Source organism: Uloborus diversus, chromosome 6, assembly GCF_026930045.1.
Source record: "Uloborus diversus isolate 005 chromosome 6, Udiv.v.3.1, whole genome shotgun sequence".
In the NCBI taxonomy this organism is placed as follows: Eukaryota; Metazoa; Arthropoda; class Arachnida; order Araneae; family Uloboridae; genus Uloborus; species Uloborus diversus.
In genome coordinates, this window is record NC_072736.1 from 100,787,143 (window position 1) to 100,810,996 (window position 23,854).

At 31.5% G+C, this 23,854-nt stretch overlaps 1 protein-coding gene across 1 annotated transcript; it reads left to right on the top strand.

Moving 5' to 3' along the window:
* The first annotated feature begins 614 nt into the window (after positions 1-614).
* Positions 615-23,854, top strand: LOC129224887 (protein fantom-like). Its single transcript, XM_054859433.1, has 9 exons — positions 615-726; positions 6,900-7,028; positions 13,916-14,057; positions 15,427-15,491; positions 16,602-16,696; positions 20,571-20,651; positions 21,454-21,530; positions 23,177-23,251; positions 23,660-23,854. Exons 2-9 carry the CDS (start codon positions 6,947-6,949, stop codon positions 23,784-23,786), a joined length of 744 nt encoding a protein of 247 aa, XP_054715408.1. The 5' UTR covers positions 615-726; positions 6,900-6,946; the 3' UTR covers positions 23,787-23,854.

A 23,854-nucleotide genomic window follows, 5' to 3' on the forward strand; every position in this document is an offset into this window, starting at 1 on the left:
AGGAGGGGCAGGCTTGGGAGGACATGAGCCGTTTCTAGAAACAATAGCCTCCAATGAGTAGGGTCCTGTAGCAACTCGTGATTGCGAAAAACATAATTTGAATTCAAAGTGCCAGAATTCAAATATAAATATTAATATATTTGAATCAACACACATATATATTAATATATTTTTTTTGAGCAATCACAATTGCTTATTGTTCTCACTTGACCGTCCTTGGCGTTGTGGTTCCTTTTTCAGCTTGGACCAGGGGCCTCTGCAGCACCGCCGCCCACCGTCCTCTGCAGAGACGCGGCTCCTCCGGTCCTGAGCTACAGGAGCCGTTTCTAGAAACAATAACTCCAATGAGTAGGGTACTGTCGCAGTTCATAATTGCGAAAAACATAATTTGAATTCAAAATTTAAGAGTTCAAATTAATTTTCTTTTCTTTTTTTTTTTCTCTCTAGCGTTGAACGGAGGAAAAGTTTTACTTTAGACTGGAGTGTCACTTGAAGTTTACGTTCGACGTCCTTCACCGGTAGCGACCGGTAAATTGATCACGTGAATCGCTCATCGAACACAACCAAACAGTGAGGACAGGTATTTTTTTTCCCTCAATTTGTTTGCAGTTGTGTGGCAACATGTCACCTGCGTGCGTTTGTTTTGTTTACGCTTTGCTTTCTTTTTAAAACTTTGCGAATTGAACTAATTCAAACTCATTGCTTTCAACGAACAAATCAGCCGAGGTAAACGTTCGTTTTTTTCACCCTTTTTTGTTTGACGTTGTTTTTTATGGTTTTTCTTGAGATAGAAAAATTTGATGGCATGAAAAGATTGTTGTAGACTTAGCGTTGGAAAATGCTAAACGTTTTTTTATCTACCCAATGTAAAATTGAAAGTTTTTATCAGTGAATTTTAAAATGCACAAATTTTTTTCTCCGAAGATTTTTCCTCTTTTTTTTTTGTTTTCGAAAGTGGAAATGGATATTCATTCAGTTAGTTTTCCTTCGCAGATATATTTATCATGATATATAACTACTACAATGCTACAAAGTATTTCGACAAAGCAAAAAATTAATTTACATTGAGAAACATTTAACGAAATTTGAATATTTTCAATTAAAATGTTTCAGATTGTGTAAAGTTAGATATTGTGGCGTGGTCATTTAACTTTTGTATTTGACTAGCAATTTGGCCATAACTTTATTTTTTTACGTTATTGATTCGGTATTCTGTTTAGCCTCAGGCGTGTAGTGATGTAAAATTCCTTGGCATTTATTTTTTAAGAGTAAATATTAGGGATGCACTGGTTATATGGCATGTTACTGTTTATTTACCAGCAAACAATTTTCACCAATTAACCTGCCTTAATTCCCCCCCCCCCCCCCCCCGCCCAGAACTAGAAATTATACTGAAAGAGTTCATAAATAATGTATAGACTGGAAGCAATCCGGCTTTGCGCCCCTTCACTAAATTCCGCATCATAAAAGTGGCCTTTCAACTTTGAAGGCTTCATTTTACGCCGAGGTGGAATCCGCTAATATTTTGGCTGTTTTATTTTGCTTTAATGACCTAATCCTTCTAAAGGAAATATATATTTTGTAGGGTATCCTTGCACCTGGAAAGTTATATAAAATGATGGATTTCAATTTCAACTATGATCGAATTTAGTAATGGAAAATCAGGATTTGCAACAAAAAATGGTCCAAAATCAGGGGAATTGACAATTGTTCTTGTGTGCGGATTTTGAGTTCTAAAACATACATCTTTCACAAAACTTTACAGATTAAGTTTAAAATTTGAGCATTTTAGCTGCTTTTACATTTTTACGTGTTTAGTCCCAATTTTTAAAGTAAATCAAAATCTGGTCGCATCCGCTTTAATAAAACTCACTGGTTTTTCTTTATAATGTGATTTTTTCACTTGGACATTAATGACACTAGTCAACAAAAAATAACTTTTTGTCTGTATCCTGGTTTAGTCAATTCTTACTGATTTTGGGTCTAGAAAAAAAAAAAAAAAACGAAAATGGTAGTGGATTTTCTTTTATTAGCTCTTGTTTTTAAGATACATAAAAGTTCACTGGAGAAAGATACACAGCAATCATTTAAAAGTAATGTTAAAAAGGAAAAAAAAATCCTGTACAATAAATGTTGTTAAATAGGTCTTATTCTATTAAACAATGTTTATTTTTTGAAAGTAGTGGTTGCTTCTGGCTTGTTGCTGTAAACGCTTCATTTTCGGTTGCTTTTTGCATGTCAAAGAAGGACCTCTGGTAATAGTTCAGGAGCATTGGGTGAGCGAGCGTTAACTCAGCTCAATGACCCTGATATTTGCATTCCATTGTAAAGATATCTTGGTGGAACTTTTAATCATGCCCACTAGAGACGTACCGAGTACTCGGTAACTACTCGGCCTACTCGGCCAATTTGCCGAGTACTCGGTACTCGGCGAAATTCTGATCAGATACTCGGCCAATACCGAGTAGTTTTAAAAAATTGAATATTGTCCAAGACAGATTCTAAAATTTATATAAAAAAAGAGCAAGCATTATATTCTGCAATCATTTACAATTAAAACTTATAAGTCAAATTTAAATTTTGAGAATAATGAAGTTTGTAATGCTTCAATGGAATAAATCTTTATTTTAATGTCCCCAAAGTAAATAAAACTTATTTATTAAAAATTATGCAAAAAAGGTATACAAAAAAAAATGTCCTGTTAATGTCTGCATTAGAGGGGTTTTACTGTAATTTGTTTTAATTCCAACTTGATTATCATACCTTTTATGTATTTATTTTAAAAAAAAATTTTTTTGTAAAATTTTTGACACAAACAAAATTGTTTATGTAATGCATACTTAAATTTCAGCTGGAATTTAGTTTTAAAAACTATTATATGGACAAGGAGGTCTATACTACTATTCCAATAAGTTCAAAATTCATCACATGTGTGCCAGTGGTTCTACTTAAAACATAATTGGTACTCGGTAACTCGGCAGAGTAATAAAAGGCCGAGGACTCGGTAACTCGGTACTCGGCCGAGTAGTGAAAGGTCGAGTACTCGATACTCGGCTACTCGGCCAAAGTTCTACTCGGTACGTCTCTAATGCCCACTGCTCGTAGCTTAGTTTTTAAACAAAATATTCTGGAAGAAGTGAACAAATATGAGTTTCAGAGACACATCATTCGTCAATGGTCACAGAACTTCCGTAGGGATTGTTTGACCAACTGCTTTTGGTTCTCGTCTTCTCTGCTGCTTAGAAATACTTGTAATACACCCTTAAAGGCTTCATTGGGTTTTTTTTTCTCCCCTCGCAATTTGTTTTCATCAAAAACGGTGATTTTCATAACTGCACGTATTTAAAGGGCTGTTAAAAATTCTCTCCTTAACCTTAGCTTCAATATATCTTAGAAATTTCCCTTTAATGTATTTGAAAATTGTCTTTGTTCACAGCTTTCACAAAGTTTTTCATCATTCCCAGCAGAATGAGCATGGGTAGAGCAGTAGAGGCTGATTTTGGGCATTTCTCTTCCCAGAATTTAAATTTCTTGAAATCCATTTCGGTTTTCATATAGTGAGATTTTCTATCCCAACCTTGGGTTGAAGTTTAGAAGACAGTCAGTCCCATGGGGGTTTTTCTATTTGCCAGGGAAAAAAAGCATTAGTGAGAACTCACTATCTTAGTTGGCCCTATATCTTGAAAACTATAGAGCTAATCTCAACTTTTTTTGGGGACTCTCGTGTTTAGCGAGGCAAAATGCTTCGGAAATAGCTATTTTTGAGCGGGATGCATTTTTGGTGTCGACCAGTGTAATTCTCTTATACTTCATATTAGGTAATTGAAAGGTTGCACACGCATCATTTTACCATGCACACTCAAAAATTTTAATCCATTTGCATCCAAATTGATTCAAGCTAATATCACTTGTAAAAATTATTATCCAGTTTCACCAGTGTTTATCTTAAAATCATAAAGAGTTTTGAAAATAAAATTGGTCTAATAAATTAATTAAAGACATTTTGAATGATGATAAAATATCAAAATCATGGAATTTTCATTTTTTTCTTTGTTATTATTATTATTTTGTTGCGAATGAGAAATGTTGCAAATTACATGAATTTGTGCTTTTTTACATTATTTTTATGTGACCTGCTTCCTTAAAATTTTGGAGTTCATAGAAAAGACATGGAACTGATGTGATATACCCCACCCTTGGCGACTTTTTCCTGTTGGCGCCAAGAAAGCGTCGCCAAGAAAACGATGTATGACGACATATGTCATACATCGTTCTTAGCGATGCTTTTTTAGCGCCAACAGGAAAAAATCAGATAAAAAAACATGATCAAAGCACTTCAGAACACAATATATATAAAAACAACATAAAAGCACAACAAAAAACATCACGAATATATGCTTCAAAAATGTACAGGGCCGGTGTTTTTTGTAAACATATTAAAATACAATGAAATAAATTATTGTATTAATTACAAGTCGAAATTAATGCATTAATTTTTTTTCATCATTTCTCCGGAATACGAGCCCTCGGTCTCATAGTACTTTCGTAATGAGACCTCGGCTCGCCGGCCCTGCCTCGGTCTCATTACGAAGGTACTATGAGACCTCTGGCTCGCCAGGACCTCGCTCCGCTCGGTCCGTTATCCCTCCGACTGTTAACATACATTACAGTCGAAGTATGGTCACAATTATGTATATTTATGTATATTATGCATATTCATGTGTATGTACACCCAAGGGTGGCTCCTTCCGTTCAGTGTACAATAATGACACAGTTTTAAGTGTGAAATATGCACCATTATTGTGCAGATTTATTAATAAAATTCAGCATTTTTAAGAGTACAACCGAAAGAACTTTCAATTGTTAACATAAAATTCAGTACCTAAAGGAGGCACGTTAATGTCTAAATAATTCGTGGCATCGATAAGAATTAACTTTTAGAACAAAATAACCGAACTATTTTTGTAAAATTAATTAACATACAGTAAAAATAAAGTTAAAAGCTACAAGAACCCCTCAAGGATTTGTAAAAAACAAAGAATTTCCGAAGTGAGAATTTTTATGTGAATTCTAAAATAAAGAACTTACCTTTTTATGGTATAAATCCTCACACTCAGTCCAAAACAAAACATCATCTGACAATGGCGCATTACAGATACACACCACGTTGGAGTTAACTTTTAATTAACCTTCAAGTTTGAAGAAACTGGCATTTTCTAATGTTTTTACTCCAAAACACAACTACTGAATCTAAACTAACACAAAATAAGCATTCCTGTAAGGTATATTGCACAAAACAACACGTATCTCTCCTGCGTAAAACCAAGTAAAGAACCCAAGTAAACAAGTTCGAACAAGTTTGCCTTCGCGTTGCCAACCGCAGGTTAGTTTCACCAGGGATGCCATGCTTAAAAATTTATCGCCTCATTGGCGAGAAAAATATTTCAATTTTGTGCAAAAAATCGGATGTCGCCAAATGGGGGGGGGGGGATATCACATCTGTACCAAAGACATTGTTGCTTAAAAATTTTTAAAATTCACTTACTAAATTTTAAAAGTGCAAGTATATGCTACCTGTGAACTAGAATACAAATCTTCGCTTGCTGAAATTTAAGTTTTTTTTCTATTCGCTTCCTACTAAGAAATAGTCTGCAGATTTTCTCAAGAACCTAAAATGTGCGATGTTTCTTTATTAGTTTTAATTTAAAAACAGATCTTTCTGCTGATCCGTATGTTAATGGCAGCATGAGAAATATAATAAAAGCTGCATATATCGCACACCTAGTGTAACTCCGCCACATCTGCAAAAACTACTTTTCAAGAAAAATCAATTTAAATGTAATGCGCCTTAGTTAGTTTAAATTCTTATAGTAATAACACACTGATACATCTCATTTTTTTCCCTTTGTGGCTGTCTTGCACTTGATTATGAACTAATAAAAATGCTCCAGGATATGTATATAATTCAAAATCAAAAATTTTTGGCTTGTGGCAGTGTTGTATTAGGTATGCAATATCTGGGAGACTGGTTGATATAATATTGTTCTCTATCATGACAAGATCAACAACTTGAGCAGTTTTTATCAAGTTTCTCTCCTTTATTTCGTCTGACAAAGGGTTTGGCATACAAAAAATTTCTGATGTAATTGAACTAGACACATTGTTTTTATACTTTTCGCAAAACTTAATATCTGCATCCACAAGTTCTTTATCTTTGTCTGTTAACACTTTGGGACTTAAGAAATTGAACATATTTTTAACTGAGGAAATGCTCCAAAATCTTTTAAAGTTGGTTTACCATTATGTCAGTAGCACTGTAAAAAAATATACTTTGAAGCTATGATATGGGTTTGATTGAATCTTTTCTAACTCATGAAAAAGCATTTAACTCTCATATGTCTTTTTATAGGCAATTCAGTTTCAGTTTTGCATGTACATTTGCATTTGTTGGAAATGGACAGTGGGCATAAGATACGCATCATGTGACTTATTGGTGTAGATTTCAGTCGGAAATCCTGAAAGTTACATTGAATTTGAAAAAAAAAAAACAAAAAAAAAAAAAAAAAAAAAAAAAAAAAAAATACAAAAAAAAAAAAAAAAAATTAAAATTTTAATTTTAACACTTATTTTTTTAGAGTATGCACCCTCATACTTTTTGCGCCTTCCTTCTCCATGAGGTTTGCAGGGTTGCTATGTACGTCACTGCCTGTAAAATATATTAATAATATAGGAAAATAATCAGTTGTGTGATTGGAGCATGCAGATTACTATTTGAAGAATTTAGTTTGTGCTGATTAGACATACCAGATATATATTAAAATGTGTAATATTTTTTATATTTTGATAAATGTGACATTTTCAAACCCAAATAATGAGTGAAAGGAAATCCATCCTTTCAGATTTAAAATGGCTCAAATGTACATGAATTTTGTGTAAAGCTTAAAGAATGGCCGATGATCCAGAACGAGATGTGTATCCTACAAAAGAAATGAAAGAGCTGCATTCACAAGGAGATTTTGAAATTCATGGTACTGTAAAAATTTATTCATTAATAATGTAGAGTTATGTTACAGTCAACTGATGCAAATTTGCGCAGCTTGAAGCCAAGTAGTTTTGAATTTTGCAGATAAAGAGTCATTTATTTGTTTAACCATCTTTTTTTGTTCTGTTACATTGCAAAATCATCGCCCTTAATTTCCAGGAATACATTTGATACTGTGCATACATTTGCTGTAGATGTGTGCATTCGCCGAAAATTGTTGATAATATCCATACTAAATACTGATTATCTTCAATATTAAAACATAAATAAATGAAAATTTTTCATTGATGCTTTTCTGAATGTTTGAATGAAAGCAAAAGGCATTTTCTTACTAAATTTTTCATCTGCCCACTGCATGTTGATTTTCAGTCCTGCAGATAGTTTTGAGCAATATGTGCAGACACTTTTATGTTTTTTTATTATGGTGAACGGATACTATTGTTGACGTTTTGGGGGGGGGGGGCATGATCCCCATTACCCTCCCCTTGTATCCGCCACTGCCTTCATCATTGTTATGCAAACCTAACCCTAAAATTAAAAATTAAAATAAGAATTTATTCCGTATTTTTAACATTCATAATGTTATTTCTATTGAGTACTGCTTCATATTTAATTGTAAATTTCTCTGTTCATATCTCAAATCTTGAGCGGATTTTAGACAATTGTGGATTTCAACTTGGCAGGTTTAAGAGAGTTGACTGTATCGTTTTTCGTAATTTATTTGATTTTAAAATTTTGTTAATGTGAAATGCATAAATAAACATGCTTTGTCTTTGTCATTTATGTAAAGTTTTTTTAACAAAAGATTTATTTGTTGCAATTTAAAAAAAAACTGCTGTTTGAAAATGTTTTTACTTTCTTCTACATCAGGGCTGTCCAACTGCAAAGAGCCTACAGGCCAGAATTCCAGTCACTGATCACCTTGCGGGCCACAGTTTGAAAAAGTTGAACAATAACCTCTTACCCAGGGCTGGATTAAGAGAAGGGCCTATAGGGCACAGGCTCAGGGCACCAAGAAAGGGGGCACCAAAAGAAAGGGGGGAATTCGTTTTAACACTAGCGTGCAGGGTAGGACTGTTTGACCTTCACCTGTCGATATCCTGTACCTTTTTCTCCCTTACAATGAATGGAGTAAAAAAGCGTCCAGAGGAAATTTCGGGGACCCCGGCTTAACCAAGAATGGTAGTCTCGGTAGCTTCTTGATGCCATAAAATGTCAAAAAAAGAAATATGCTGAATAAAAAGCTAACGGGCCGCATGCGGCCCGCGGTCGTCAGTTGGACAGCCCTGTTATAAATCTAATATACAGAAGAAGGGATTGGATTCGTGCAAATTTTCAAATTTCGAATTTTGACCGGATTCAAACATTTTGAGGTGTGCTGAGTTCATTTCCACCATTTTTGGAAAATGCCTGTCTGTGTGTGTGTCCGTATGGTGTGTGACCAGTTTTTTGTGGCCTCTCTACAGCAAAAACTACCGCATGAAATCAAACGAAATTTGGTATACATATGTGCCTCTATGTGAACTTGGTTTTTGGCACAAATTCCTCCTGGGGGGGGGGGGGGGAGCAATGGGACGTTTCTTGAGTTATGTGCGCCTGCTATTCCCCAGGAAGTAATGGTGGAATCAAACAAAATTTGGTCCATATGTTATCCTTAACAGGTACAAATGTTGATTCAATTTTGGTGTCAATAACTCAAACGGGGGTTGAGCTATAGAACGTTTTCGTTGTCAATTGTGACTGCTGTATCTCAAGAAATAATGAATGGAATCAAACAAAAATTTATCGACAAGTAGCCCTTAAAGGGTATAAGACCTGATTCTATTTTGGCATCAATAGCTGAAAAGGGAATGGCGCAATCGAAAGCTTTTTTTTTTTGAGCAATCACGATTGCTTATTGCTTTCACTTGACTGTTTTTGATGTCCTATCATTTTATTTTCTCACTGCCACCCTCCGCACCATCACCGTCGACCGGCTCCTCACGATGCTGCTCCTATAGCGAAAGCCGTCTCCAGGTTGCATCCATGTCCTATACACATGCGCATACACACACCTACACACACATATACACACACAAACACATACACACAACTATCCACACATTCATGCCTGCACACAGACACAAACATATGCCTACACACACATACCCCCCCACACACAGACACAAACATGCATGCCTACACACATACACATACCCCCTACACATAAACACACATGCCCCCACACACAAACACACATACCCCCACACACAAACACACATACCCCCACACACAAACACACATACCCCCACACACAAACACACATACCCCCACACACAAACACACATACCCCCACACACAAACACACTCGTGATTGCGAAAAGTATAATTTGTATTCAAGGTGTCAAAATTCAAATTATTTTTTTTCATTTTAAGTCTGCCATATCTCAAGAAGTAATGCTATGTTCTGGATGAAATGGAATGAATATGAATCCATATGTAAACAGGCGTTGGCTCAGTTTTGGTGCCAATCGCTCCATGGGGGTGGGTGGGGGTTGGGTTTGTGCGAATAAAAATATCTTTATAAATGCAACAATAAGAAGGATATAAATCGTAATGACTGTCGTCTGCGTATTTCGGGTGATTTTAATTGTTGGAAAATGACCAGAAAATCGGGATGATTTAAACTTTTTAACTGTAGCCAAATTGCGTTTGTTAACAAATTAATTTGTTAACAATTATTTTAAGCAAGACTTTTTAAATAATTTTCAGTTTTCGTTCTTTGCTTTGCTTTTGAGACAAATCGGGAATTCGGATGGTCGTCAAGTTTTGGAGCGTGTAATTTTGTTTTTGTTGGGAATATTGCTTCCTCATCAAGCATGGGTATCAGAATTATAAGAAAAATATAGAAGAAAGTTTTATGATGGCCACAACATACTAGTTTTTAGTCACAAGATTACAAATATTAAATTGGTGATTCATTCTTAGAACATTTAAGTTTTTGCTAAAAAATATGAAAGGTTGAATAGGTAAAAATGTGTACCAGTCTGAATTTATTTATTGAGTAACATTTTTATGAATTGAAAACTGAATGAAAGATAAATTTAAAACGTATTTTAATGCTTAAATATTTTTTTTTACAGCTTTAATATATTTTGTGCCATTTGTAGCTCAATTGGCTACAAATGGCATTGTGGAAAAAACCTTAAGCTAAAATATTGTTCAACATTTCATTTTTAATGTGCAGGAGTTTTAATGTTCCTTATTGTTTGATTACAAAAAGTCGAACATTTGAGAGAAAAAAGAAGTTTTATTTTGTTCTTTCAGAAGTACTTATTCTGTATTTTAAAAAGAAAGTTTTTCTTTGTGAAATGTGCGAGGTTTTTTTTTTAATGGATTTAATTAAGCTCATTGTGTCAATCTAAAATTAAGTTTGTACAAAAAGAGCAGTACATAGACTATGTACAGCTATGTATAATGTCAAACTCATGAACTGGGCCATTCCACCGTCTCGTACGGGACAAAAAGACGCTTAGATTTTATTCACATTTTATCATATCTCTTAATTTTAATTAAACAGGGATAAGCAAATTTTTTATTTTTTACATTTGATACCAAGCTACTCCTAACACAGTTACATTTTTACTAAACACTTTTGTTAGTTTAAATTTAATTTATTTGCATACGTCACCAGGGTTGTTTGGTTTAAACCACGTTGATTTAAACCATGGTTTAAACCAATTGGTTTTTAAAAAAACCATGCATTTTTTTTTAAAATGTTTTTATTTTTTTTTTTAAAAGCCAAAAAAAAAAACTATTTAACAGGTTTACATTGATTTCCCCACACATATTGAAAAATGTAAAATTCTATTTATGCTAAGTTCCTAGCTAAGTTGCAGAGACAAATACTAAAATTGCAAAGTTGCTTCTTCAAAATGTATTACAAGCTTTAATCGACAAAAATATTAATATATTTTTTATTTCATATATGTGCTATAAAGCAGATTTCAGTTAACTTCCATCATTATGCTTAATTTGCATGATTAGTTAAGATTTACTAAGGATTGAATCTTTTATTGTAGATGCAATTCATTATATTGCTCACTCCTGTTGCAGGGGTGTGACATTTTTGCCCATTTATTTGCACTGTCCTGGAATTTTAACTGACTTGTAAGGTAATCAACAGTCTAACTTAATTGTTTGCACCTAAAAAATAAGATTTGTTCTGCAGGTGAACACAAATAATATTTTTTGAATCAAATTAAAAAAAAAGTTTATGCTTCATATTATGATACATAATAGTTCCTTATATTATAATGTAGGAAGATTGAAAGACAAATTTTTAAATTCCCAGAACAAAATGCAAATGTATGTGTAAAAATTGATTGAGAAATTTATAAATCTTCACATATAAACTACACTCTCCATTGGTGTTTTTTTTTTTTTTGGATTCTGTGTGCTCAAAAGAGTTTGATTGTCTATACACCTATGCTGCTTTATGACTATTGGATGCAGATAATTCTTATTTTTTTCCCCCCTTTTGTTCATTGGAAGCAGAAAGCTATTTTAATTATTTAATTTAGTTACAAGATTTTGTTCTTATCTCTTTGATTAATCAAGAAATTAGGTATAATGTGACTATTGAATAACTGTTAATTACATGGAACCTTAATTACCTTCCGAAAATTAATTGTTTTTCTCGCAAATAGTATTTAAACCAAAAAAACCCGGGGTACAGATGTGATATACCCCCCCCCCTTGGCGAGGATAGAATTTTTAGCTCATTTCGAAAATCGCCAACGTTGGCGATAAAACTTTTTCCGGTAGCCCTAGTAACCCTGCAGAATATACCTGGGAAGTACAGATGTGAACTAATTCTTTTCGCACGTGTGTCCGTGGAGGTAGGTGCACATATGTACCACTCTTAGGGGGATTTTACGACGTGGTGTTGTTTCATGCAATATACCTTACAGGAATGCTTATTTTGTGTTAGTTTAAATTCAGTAGTTGTGTTTTGAAGTAAAAACATTAGAAAATGCCAGTTTCTTCAAACTTGAAGGTTAATTAAAAGTTAACTCCAACGTGGTGTGTATCTGTAACGTGCCATTGTCATATGATGTATTGTTTTAGACTGAGTGTGAATATTTATACCATATAAAAAGGTAAGTTCTTTATTTTAGAATTCAAAAAAAACCTCTCACTTCCAAAATTCTTTGTTTTTACAAATCCTTGAGGGGTTCTTGTAGTATACATAACTGTGATCATACTCCGACTGTAATGTATATTAACAGTCGGAGGTATAACGGACCGAGCGAAGCGAGGTCCTGGTGAGCCAGAGGTCTCATAGTACTTTCGTAATGAGACCGAGGCAGGGCCGGCGAGCCGAGGTCTCATTACGAAAGTACTATGAGACCGAGGGCTCGTATCCCGGAGAAATGATGAAAAAAAAATTAATGCATTAATTTCGACTTGTAATTAATACAATAATTTATTTCATTGTATTTTAATATGTTTACAAAAAACCCCGGCCCTGTACATTTTTGAAGCATATATTCGTGATGTTTTTTGTTGTGCTTTTATGTTGTTTTTATATATATTGTGTTCTGAAGTGCTTTGATCATGTTTTCTTATCTGATTTTTTCCTGTTGGCGCTAAAAAAGCATCGCTAAGAACGATGTATGACATATGTCGTCATACATCGTTTTCTTGGCGACGCTTTCTTGGCGCCAACAGGAAAAAGTCGCCAAGGGTGGGGTATATCACATCAGTTCCAAAACCCGGTTTAAACCAGAAAAACCTGGTTTAAACAAAAAAAAACGGTTTTCTTACCAACCCTGTGCGTCACGTGCTGGACATCCAAAATCAACCTCTTGTAACTTGCTTACGAATTAGTTAATATTTTTGCTCTGTTACTATATTAATGTTAAAATAAATTGTAGATTTTAGAGTAAAGGCTCCAATGTAAGGAAAACATATCTCATTTGTTGAGAAACAATTTTTTAAACCATTGACAAAGATATGTTGTGCGTCATTCCACAAAAATGTTGTTCTTTTGTCCCGAACATGATGGTTCATATATTTAACTAAAAAGTAATTTAAAAAAAAAGTAAGGATGAAATCTTATGTTTTAAAAATCACACATTTATTTGCAATTTGTTAAGCAATAAAATTTTTATCATTACCCTTTTTATTTAATATTTTTAGTGAAATATATGAGGTGTAAAATGCAAGACAAAATGACTTTTTTCCATGAAAAGGCCCTACAATAAAATTATTCAAATTTTCTTAATGGTAAAGTAAAAAAAAAACAACGTTAAAAAGCAAATTGCAGATTACTGTAGACACGTGTTTTGGCGTTACAAGAAACGCCTTTATCAATGCAAAAAGTTACGAGCTTATGGATGAAAAGACATCCGACAAAAGCCAAGAGCAGATAAGCAAACAGTAAGAATAGCAGATTAACCAAACACCAATAAGAAAATTGTAAACCAAAAAGAACCAATAGGAATGCAAACAAAGGGCAGGAGCTCTCTCACAGGCACAGTAAAGCTGAAAGAAAGAATTCAATTGGACAAAGATTAAGCCAAAGCTAAAACAAAAGGAAAGCTAAACAAAACAAAGCTAAAAGAAAACAAAGCTAAAACAAAACAAATTAGCAAGCTTTACATCCATAAGTTTGTTACTTTTTGTATTGATAAAGGTGTTCCTTGTAACACTGAAACATGAGTCTGCAAGTAATCTGCAATTTGGGCTTTTTAACGTTGTTTTTTCTTACTTTACTTTTCAGCGCAAAGGTATTTATTTATCTTATTTTTCTTCTTTCCTAATGATAATCATTCTGATATTGAATTGATTCAAAAAATCTGAATATTAATACATTTTATTTTCTGTTAGTTCCAGATAGACATACTTTTATAGAGAAAAGAACAGGTCCTCATATCACTAGAAGTGACCTGGAAGATCAGTTTTATAAATTTAAGGAAGAAAATTATCAATTGAAGAAAGCAGCTAAAAAGCAAGAAGATGAACTAAAACGGTATGCATCTTTATTTTCATTTTGGGCTTATCTTTATCTTTACTAATAATAAAGCTGAATGTCTGAATCTCTGTGACATGCATAGCGCCTAGACGGTTCGGCTGATTTTCATGAAATTCGAGATTCGACACAAAATTAGCTTGTAGCATGGGGTGTGCTCTTCGAAGTGATTTTTGGAAAATTCGATTTTTTCCTTTTTCTATTCCAATTTTAAGAACATTTTACCAAGCAATTTATCATAACATGGACGAATAAATTAACAAATTTTCATAACGTAGAACCGTAACATGGGCAAGCAAATTGGTGAGAAATTCATCATCCATTATTTGTAAATATACAGGCGAACCAAATGACCTTTTAATTTTCTACTATGGGCAAAGCTGTGCAGGTACCGCTAGTAATGTTAATATTTCTTAGATCTGACGCCCCGCATTATGCTTGTGAATATATTAAAATATTTTTAAATGCGTTAAACATTTGCTAAGTTTTGCACTGCCATCAGCGTAAATATTTCAATATGAAAAAATGTATCATGGAAGTAACACCTATATCTCACGGATTGTGTGCATGATATATAAGGTGACCATATGTATGGCTTTTGGGAGCCATATTTTTCAGAAAATAGGGACAGTCCTATTTTCAGGTATTCTGTCCTGTTCTCTTTGCACGTTCTGAAAAGTCCTGTTTTCTGACAAAATGAAACATTGAATACTTCAACTGAAAGTCACTGGGTGGAGCTGTTGAATCATCTTTATGACAGTAAATTAAATCATGCATAGTTATTTAATATGTTTTATGTTTTTCCCGTGCCTAATGTGCGTGTAGGAAGGGTATTTTCGCTCATAACTAATTTGAAGACTAGCAAAAAGCAGAGTACAAATTGCAGTTCTTAAACCAATGTTGATTTTAAAATTGAATGCGTGAAATTCTGCCAAGAATTCCACAATTATTTAAGATCTGCACCAAATATTTTCTAGTAAATTTGTACATTTGTATTTAAACAGATATAGAGACAAATATATTTTTTAATATTTTCCCCTGTCAAATGTAGGGCGTAATTCACTTTTTTTCATGGACTGCATTGTCGAAAAGAAAGGGGGGGGGGGGAGTACCTAATGAAATAAAATAATATGAAACCTTTGTGTGTACAGTACATGTGTCACCATTGATTAAAAACGCACTTGAAAAAAATCTCCCATGTCTGCTTCTTTTTAATGAGTGTTAAATGGAGCAGAATGGTTGTGATAATTTATGTTTTTTTATTAGTAAGTATGCTGTTATTTTCTTTTCATTTCACTTTTATTTTCTACAAATAAAAGAATATTAAAGTGTTTTGCTCAAGGTTCCTCTTGTATTTCTTTTCGTACAGATTAGCTACCAAAATGACTAGATTATTAAGAGAAAAGAAAAATATGGAACTTATAAATAGCCCGGGTGAGTATATTCTTCTCTTTGTTGTTGTCTTATTAAAATTTTGCTTCATGTCCAGTTAGCTTTAGCCCATTTTGTCATAAAATGGTTTTCCTGATGAATTGTTATTTTTAACATTTGAAACAAAAATCATGATGTCTGTTCCTTTCCTAATTTAATTGTTACTTGACAGTACCTGATTCATTTACATTAAATTGTGCAAGAAGCTCTGTTAGTCCCCAGTAGTAGAATTGTTTTCAGCAATCTGCGAGGGATTAGTCATAACCCTTATTATAAAGCATCACCAAGAAATGCCTGAAAATAAAATGCTAAGTTTAAAAGTTCCAAGTGAAATGAAGGGAAAAATGGTTCAAAGTAAAACAGGCAACTGACAGCAGGTTAGTTGCTGGAAGAAGTGCTTTTAACCTCTCAGCTACTGAGGATTCCTACATAGTTTAGGAACTTTTTTGTTGTTACTGTTATTCCTTATTCATTCTGAGCTTTATTATTCTTCTTTAAGAGACATTAATGCAGAAAATGAAAAAAAAAAAAAAAAAAAAAAAATCCGTATCAGAAATAGTCTGCAGATTCCTTCAAGAATCTGTAAGGGTATCGCAGCTTTGTGCTGTTTATGATACAAAAATGAATATTCTTCAGTGATTTTTAATGTCCTAACAATAGTAATATTTATTAGCATCTACAAATATGATTTAGTAGTAGTTGGTACACTTGTACACTATTGTACCTTGAAAAACAATGAGCAAGACCCTAAGGCTAGGGCTACAAAGATTTATGTGAGCCTCATTTTAACACTGTCATTATATTGAGAGAGAGAGAGAGGAGAGAGAACAGGTTTGAGGAATTTGTATACGTAATGTTTCACCCATTGATAATTTCTCATACTTGGCTAGAAAACATTTTGGCTATTTTTACATTTCATAATGCTTTATGTAATGTTTAAATCGTACAATTTTGATTTTGTTAAAAAAATGTGAAAAATCCAAAAAGCAAGCTTCTCTTATATTGCTTTCAGTTTCATTTCTATTTTGTTCAAATATTTCTAAGTCGCAAAACTTGAAAACTGTCAAACTAAAGGGACTTCACAACATTTGTTTTCTTTTAACATTTTTACAGGTCATAAAAGGGACTTAGAACTTGAAGAAATGGTTGAAGATTTACAAGATAAAGTTCGTCAATTAGAAAAAACAAATTCTCATTTGAGAGAGAAAGTAAGTTTTCTTTAGTTAATGTTTTTTGATATTACTGCAACATTACATTGCACCACATTATAATGTTCATTCAACATTGTACTTGTATTCCTCAGGGAAAATAATTTCTTCTTCTTTTTCCCCTTTGCTTATAAATGAACAAAACTAGAGTTTTCCATGCACCTAATTTTGCTGCATTTTAAGTTGCAACTTTAGATTCTTATTTAATCGACAGACTATAGAAATATTTTGAATTCATTTTCCTATTTAAAGAACAATCAAAGCAGTGGAAAGTAAAGGGATGTAAGTACAAAAATTAAAAATTCGGAGATGCTCTGTACTAATGGTAGGTGAATCTTTCCATACTGTGTTATACTGTGTTTTGTCAACAGTGAACCCCTCTGTTGATAGTACTAGTAACCCTAGTAAGTACTGCTATACAACAAAATTATAAAAAAAAACTTTCCAATGAAAGTCTACCTAGTACAATAACTTTAAATCAGGGTTGGCAAAAAAACAATTAAAAAAAAAAAAAAAGCCCATGGACCTTGGTTTTTTTTTAAAAATAAAACCCAAAAAAAAAAACCTAACTAAAGCTGGGTTTTTAAAAAGAAATGTTTTTTTTTTTTTTTTTTTTTTTTTTTGTCTTTTTTAGGGAAAATGTGGGTACTTGTAGCATATTGTAGTGTAAGTATATGGACAAAGCACAAAAATTGTCTTGGGGTAAAAAAAAAGCTGGAAAACTCAGCGTTTTCTGAAGAATAGTATAAAAGATGACGAAACCCAAGAATGGTGAAGTTTCAGATTTTTTAGTTTCCATGATTATCAACAGTTAAGGCAAAGTTACTTCTCGAGTGATAAAATCTATTGTACATTTGTTTGTTTTTAATTACTAAATTTTTTTTTTGAATTTTACTTTATTGTATTTCATTCTGTTATGCAAAACTACTGTAGAACCTCAAGTAGTTTAAATCCCTTTTTACTGAATTCCAGCTTAATCAAGACATTTCCTCGTTTGTAACAGCTGTTAATTTTCTAAAAAATATACCTTGTTTATTCGAGATTTGTCACATGTTGGTTTGCAGGAAATAATTCAAATGAAAGCCTTTTAGTTAGAGTAGTTTCCTCTTCACAATCTACAAATATTGAGAAAATCAGACGTGACAGAATTTAGTCAAGTTATTTTGAGTTATTAATTGACCAGTTAAAGAAAAAAGTTAAATATATGTATTTAAAATCTTTGAAGTATTTTTTAATGCCATTACGAGTTAAGAAATACTTTTTAAGTTGAAAATTCATTTTTTATATCCATTGTCTGTGGTGAAGAACAAATAAAAAAGAAGTTTAAATTGTGAAAGCATTTAAATTAATTTTTTTAAAAACGTCTCAGAAAATTTTAAAAAACCCAAAAGTGGGCTAAAGAATGAATGGGTTTTTTGAAATGTTAAAACAGGGTGGCGACAGATCAGGGAAATCAGGGAGATCAGGGAAAAGTCAGGGAACTTTATTAATCAGGGAAAAGTCAGGGAAATATCAGGGAAATTTGAAAAAATAACAAAATATCAGGGAAAATTGATTTTATGAAGAAAAAAATTTTTTTTTTGCTTTACGAAATTAAGTACTCTAATTCCCTACACATTTTTTGCCAATTATGCGTCCAAAATAAAGTAAAATTAATGAGGTGCGATTATACACCGCCGCATATTTGTGCATCTTTTTTCCTCAACGTCAAAGTATTGAATCTTACTTATTAACCACAGGATGAACTTCCTAAGATTGCTTCTGTGTCTGTTAAGTTGTTTATTTTACCTAGCTTGAAATTTCCTTTAAAGCTTCCAATGCTATGTAAAATAAACAACCATACAGGCAAAGAGGAAGCCTTTATTAATGCCTTAGCTCCTTTGCCTTTATTCCGTTGTCTCGAAGTAATTAGCATACTGTAATCACGATTTCAAGAAGAAATCTTTGATTTTCGAATTAATACTAGAAAAGCTTAAAAGTTATTACTTCCTCGCGTTTTAAATTTAATTGCTAAAATTGAACTTTCAATAAAAAAAACTTTTGTTTTTGCCGTTATACTATTTGTTGTCACCGCAGATTATAAAGGTTTTCTTTTCTTCAGACTTAAGTGATTCCTTAATTTTATAACCAAGTTATACTCTTCTTTTATATATTTTAAAATTATCTTCTTTTTCTTTTTTTTTCTCTCATTTTCAAGTTCTTTCTTACGAAAGGAATCTAAGATTTTTTTTCGTTACATACTGAAATCATTTGAAATAGAGTTAACTTGTGCACTTAAGTAAATATCTTTATTTTTTTATTGTTAAAATGCTGTATTCATTCATTAAAACCTATGTTCTTGATTAGAGAAAAGCTCCCTATGAATGGATGTCAAATGGTTTCATCTGTTTTGCATAAATATCTCAATTAGTTATATAAGAATAACTACATTACTTCTATTATTTCACTATTATTTGTTATTCTTGCAACAATTATTATACTGTTTGAAAACTTAGTTCAAAATAATTTCAATTGCTTTTTAGTTCTATCATAAATACACATATGTTTTTAAGAGTAATTTTAATAGTTTCTTAAAATTCTTATCCTAAGTGGTTTCTGGAAGGAAAGTATTTTTTTTTTAAATTTTCTATAATCTTTCCATGTAGAAAAATTGAATATGCTGTTTTGTAGGCTTTTTTTCCCTAAAAAAATTGACTTGATATGTTTTTTTAACCATTTTATTAAAAAAGTAGCATCTTTTTAAAATACATCTTTAGTTCAACAACTTTTACACAACTTAAAACGTTTAAAATACTGCATTTTATACAAACATACAATGGATTTCAAGTAGAGCAAAGAAAGAAAACCATTATCATTGGTAACGTAAATCAGGGAAATTTGGCGAACTTAATCAGGGAAAAGTCAGGGAACTTTTTTTCACAGTTCCTGTCGCCACCCTGTAAAAAAAAAAAAAAAAAAAAAAAAAAAAAAAAAAAAAAAAAAAAAAAAAAAAAAAAAAAAACTATGCGTCCAATCCTGCCAACCCTGCTTTAAACACGTTTTACTCAAAACTTGAAAATGTCCAATTACATCCCTTTGCTTCTCACTGCCTCAATTGTATGGTTATACTTATGTTTTTGTGTACTTTGTGTCAAGTAATTTATTTATATGTTAAATGAATAGGTACTTTTCATGCGCTCGATTATGTCACGGTTTCAGACATAGTGTGTTCTTTATAGTGTCCCAAAGAACGGGATATAATGAGGGGTTACTGTATCCTAAAATAGGTCAGATAGTTCTCTGTAAATAATGCACCGTACATTCCTTATGGTAATAATATTTTAGGCATAGAGAAGACATTTATTATTACATGCCCTAAATTTTTAACTACACATAATACAGTACTTTTCCAGTGGTTGAAAGCCAGTTATAGTCATGCAATTTGGCACAGTACTTTTTCTCTTACCATTTTCGAGTTTTCTTTTCTTGGTAAGGTTTCTCCCAAATTGTTGCTCCTTGACATGAGAAAAATGTGTCAAAGCCCTTATTGAAACAGTTATTCCTGTAATCTAGCTGACAAGCTGCAAAAGCAGTAATAAATGAAGTTAATGTATATATATATATATATATATATATATACATACATACAGGTTGAAATATTAAACATAACCGCACAAAAAGTAACTATTCTTTAAAAGGTGGAGAATAAATTTAGAACAAAATTCCTTTAATAAATAATTTTTTGTTATGTTTATGTTTTCTATTTTCCATTCCAAATGATCATTTACAAAAATATATGGATTTTGAAGAATCGCAGAATGGTTTCTGGATTTGAGGCCTTGTACTAGAATATGATTAGCATTGTATTTGCCTATGAGTAAATGTTCTTTTTTAGATGTTAGTTGCAAAACAACAAGTCATTAACCAAGTCAGACGACCAAATCCATACAGTCATATTCCACCTAAAGTAAATTCTGTAAGTATGGAAATTCATTTCATTCAGTATATGCATTTCAACTTACCGTATTGATAAATTTCTAAAACAATATTTTAGTACTTGAATTGAATGTGTTTTGAATAAATATAGTCCGTTTAAGAAGTAAAAACTTATCCTTTTGCCTGCAGAAATAGTTAATGATCAATCAAATGTTGCTGGAATATAAATTGCAAAAAAGATCGAGAAATTCCATACTTATACATTTTGAAAAGGGTTTTTCTCTCTAGTAATTTATGTAACTACTGAAAATAAGTTGATTTTTAAGTCTGAAAGAGATACTTTTTGTCGATTAACTTAGCATCCATATTAAAAAGGTTCCACTATTTTTCTTACTGTTCTTTTAAGAGTTTGAAATTCTTTTATTCTATTTTTCCCAGCAACTTTGTTTAATATTTGATGCAAAACCTTTCATTGAGTTTATTTCATTCAAAGTTTCATTCAAAGTTTAAAAACATTTTTGAAATTGTTGCATAAAAGTCTCTCACATATGAGCATTTGACTGTATATATTCATATTTTTAAACAGCACAATAAAGTTTTTAAAGAATAACTAGTTTTGAAATGAAGAAATGATCAAGAAAAAGGTTCTTTTCTAAGCATATTTTGCATTATAAGAATTATTTATCATTACTGTTAACTTATTTGTTGTACATCTCTTGACTTAATTTTATGCATTCATTTACATCAAGTTGGTTGTTTTATGTAAAAAATGTCATTTTGTGTTAGTCAATTTAATGCAATATATCCTGCGTGTGTGTGTGTGTGTTTTTTTTTTTTCTTAGGGGATTTCTAGGAGTGGAATATCTCCATATTTTTTGTCTCTTAGCTTCAAAGGGAAAAGTCCTCAATCATTGTCAAGGTTTGTAAACATAATTTTCAAGTATCTTTTATGTATAATTTTCCCATGATATTAATAAATTCTTTCTTTTTAATTTTATGCTGAAGATTTTAGAGTTGTTAATGAAAACACTATGTTTAACAATTTATTTTCTTCTTTTTTTATGTTTCATTCAACTGAAAACTTTTGCACGATTTTTGTAATAGGATATAATTTTATTTTAATTAATTGAAGAGCTGGGTACAGTTGGTGATAAAAAAAACTAGTTTGTCTGAGATAAGTTAGGGTGAAGCGTTAAGTTCAGTGTAAGCAAACTACTCTATCAAAAATCAAATGTAAGTTAAATAGTTTCTTACCAATGTTCCTTTGACTATTTTTATAATTACTTTAGCTTATTCTCAAACAATAAAATAAATAATGAAATAATTAAAATAGCCACTAATAATATTTTACTTATGAAGGATCATTCATGAGAAGTGATGTATTGTTTTCTTTCATAATTTTGACTTTAGAAATAGTTAGTAGTTTATTTTTGAGAAATGATTTATTTTTCTCCACTTTCCTAATTTTCCTAAATTGATTTCAAAATTTCATCCGATTTCTTTGAGCAAATGTTCATATTATCGTTTTTAAACTTAATTATGTTAATTAAACTTGAAAATTTAAAAATCTGAGGGAGTAGTTTGTGGTCAGCAGGCTAATTTAGGAGCCCTTTTAATTAATTATTTATTTTTTTTAAATATTAGAAGCTATTTAGTTCAAGACTTTCATTCCTTATGAAAAATCATATGGTTATTTAAAATCACTCTGCTAAAGGACAAAAGTATCAATGTATAAAAAATATTGCTATATTGTACATATTTGTATATTCACTCAAAATAGAAAAAAAAGTAATTAATAAAATAACATTACTTCAACCACCAGTATGTTAAAAAACCTAGTAAAGTAAGTACATAAATTTTCCAGAAATCAAATGATGTTCAATAATAAGATATATTTTGTTGAATCGAAAATTGATAATTTCTAGAGTAAGTTGCAAAATGTGTGATGCAATCATTTGTATAGTTCTAGAAAATAACTGGAAAAAAAATGGTGGCATCAAAAGCTAGGGTGAATGTATCTAAATAATATAAAACTCAAAGGTGACTGACTGACTGACATAGTGATCTATCAACGCACAGCCCAAATCACTGGACGGATCGGACTGAAATTGGGCATGCTTTCTGGCATTAGTTTCATGCATGTTCTGGCATTTAGGCATAGTTTCTGGTCGAAGGTATACTTAAAAACAATTATTGTGGAAAATATTTTCTCTGTCAAATAATAGTAAAATTTGTTCTGCAAAGTGACTAATTATGGCTGTTTAAATTAGTATTGCCAATTAATCCTCTCCTACTTAGAAGCACTGTGAAATACGTAATAGCAATAATCCTAAGCTGAAAAAAGAAAAAAAAAAGGGGGGGGGGGGTTCCTATTTTGAAAAACTGATATAAAAGTTTCATTTCATCTATTAGTATAATATTTTTAAAAAAGACTCTAATATTGATACTTTGGTGTAATTGCATGGAAGAATAGTTGTAATATTATCAATGCATTTAGTTTAAATATGCTGATTTCATATAAATAACCTGTAGTTAAGTTTTTAAAATCTTTTTTTTTCCTTTTAGAAAACCACCTGTTGCACCTATACCTCCTTATGCAATTAGTTTATTGGAGGAAGCAAGAAATGATATTTCAGAGCTGTATGTATCTGTGTGTCGGAAGTGATATTTTTACACTAAAATAAATTTTTTTTAGAAAAAAAAAAACTTATAGCACTTAATTTTCTTAAAGCTTGTAAAATTTTTGTTTGTGTATGTAAATTTTATACAAGAGATTTTAGATTGACATCCTCCTTTCTAACTCCAACTCATAAAGAACATTGATACAGTTATATGTGCAATTTTTTTTTAGTTTTCGAAAGTATTTTAATTAGGAGATGTCTGACAGTTATAATGTAATCCTTTTTAGAATTGTTATAAAAACAATTATTGCAACATTAAAAAAAAAATAAATAAATAAATAAAATAAAATAAAAAATAAAATAAACGAAACTTAAATGTATTTAACAGAACAAGCTTTGTAAAGTATTTTTTTATCCTTTCTTTAAGGAAAATGATGGTGTCAAATCAAAAATCTCAAATTGAATTTTATGAACAGGAGAATGAGATTTTGAAACAAAAGGTAATTCTTATTGTAATTAGTTTTTTTTCTGAGCATATCAATAGCCTAGAATGAAAAACCCCATACCTCAAAAAAAAAAAAAAAAATCTTAAATATGTTTTATATGTTATTTGATGAATAAA

Coding starts and splice junctions, on each gene's coding strand:
- LOC129224887 (XM_054859433.1), top strand. CDS start 6,947: ATGGCCGATGATCCAGAACGAGATGTGTATCCTACAAAAGAAATGAAA. Junction 14,058..15,426: donor CAAGAAGATGAACTAAAACG/GTATGCATCTTT, acceptor CTTTTCGTACAG/ATTAGCTACCAAAATGACTA. Junction 23,252..23,659: donor AGAAATGATATTTCAGAGCT/GTATGTATCTGT, acceptor CCTTTCTTTAAG/GAAAATGATGGTGTCAAATC.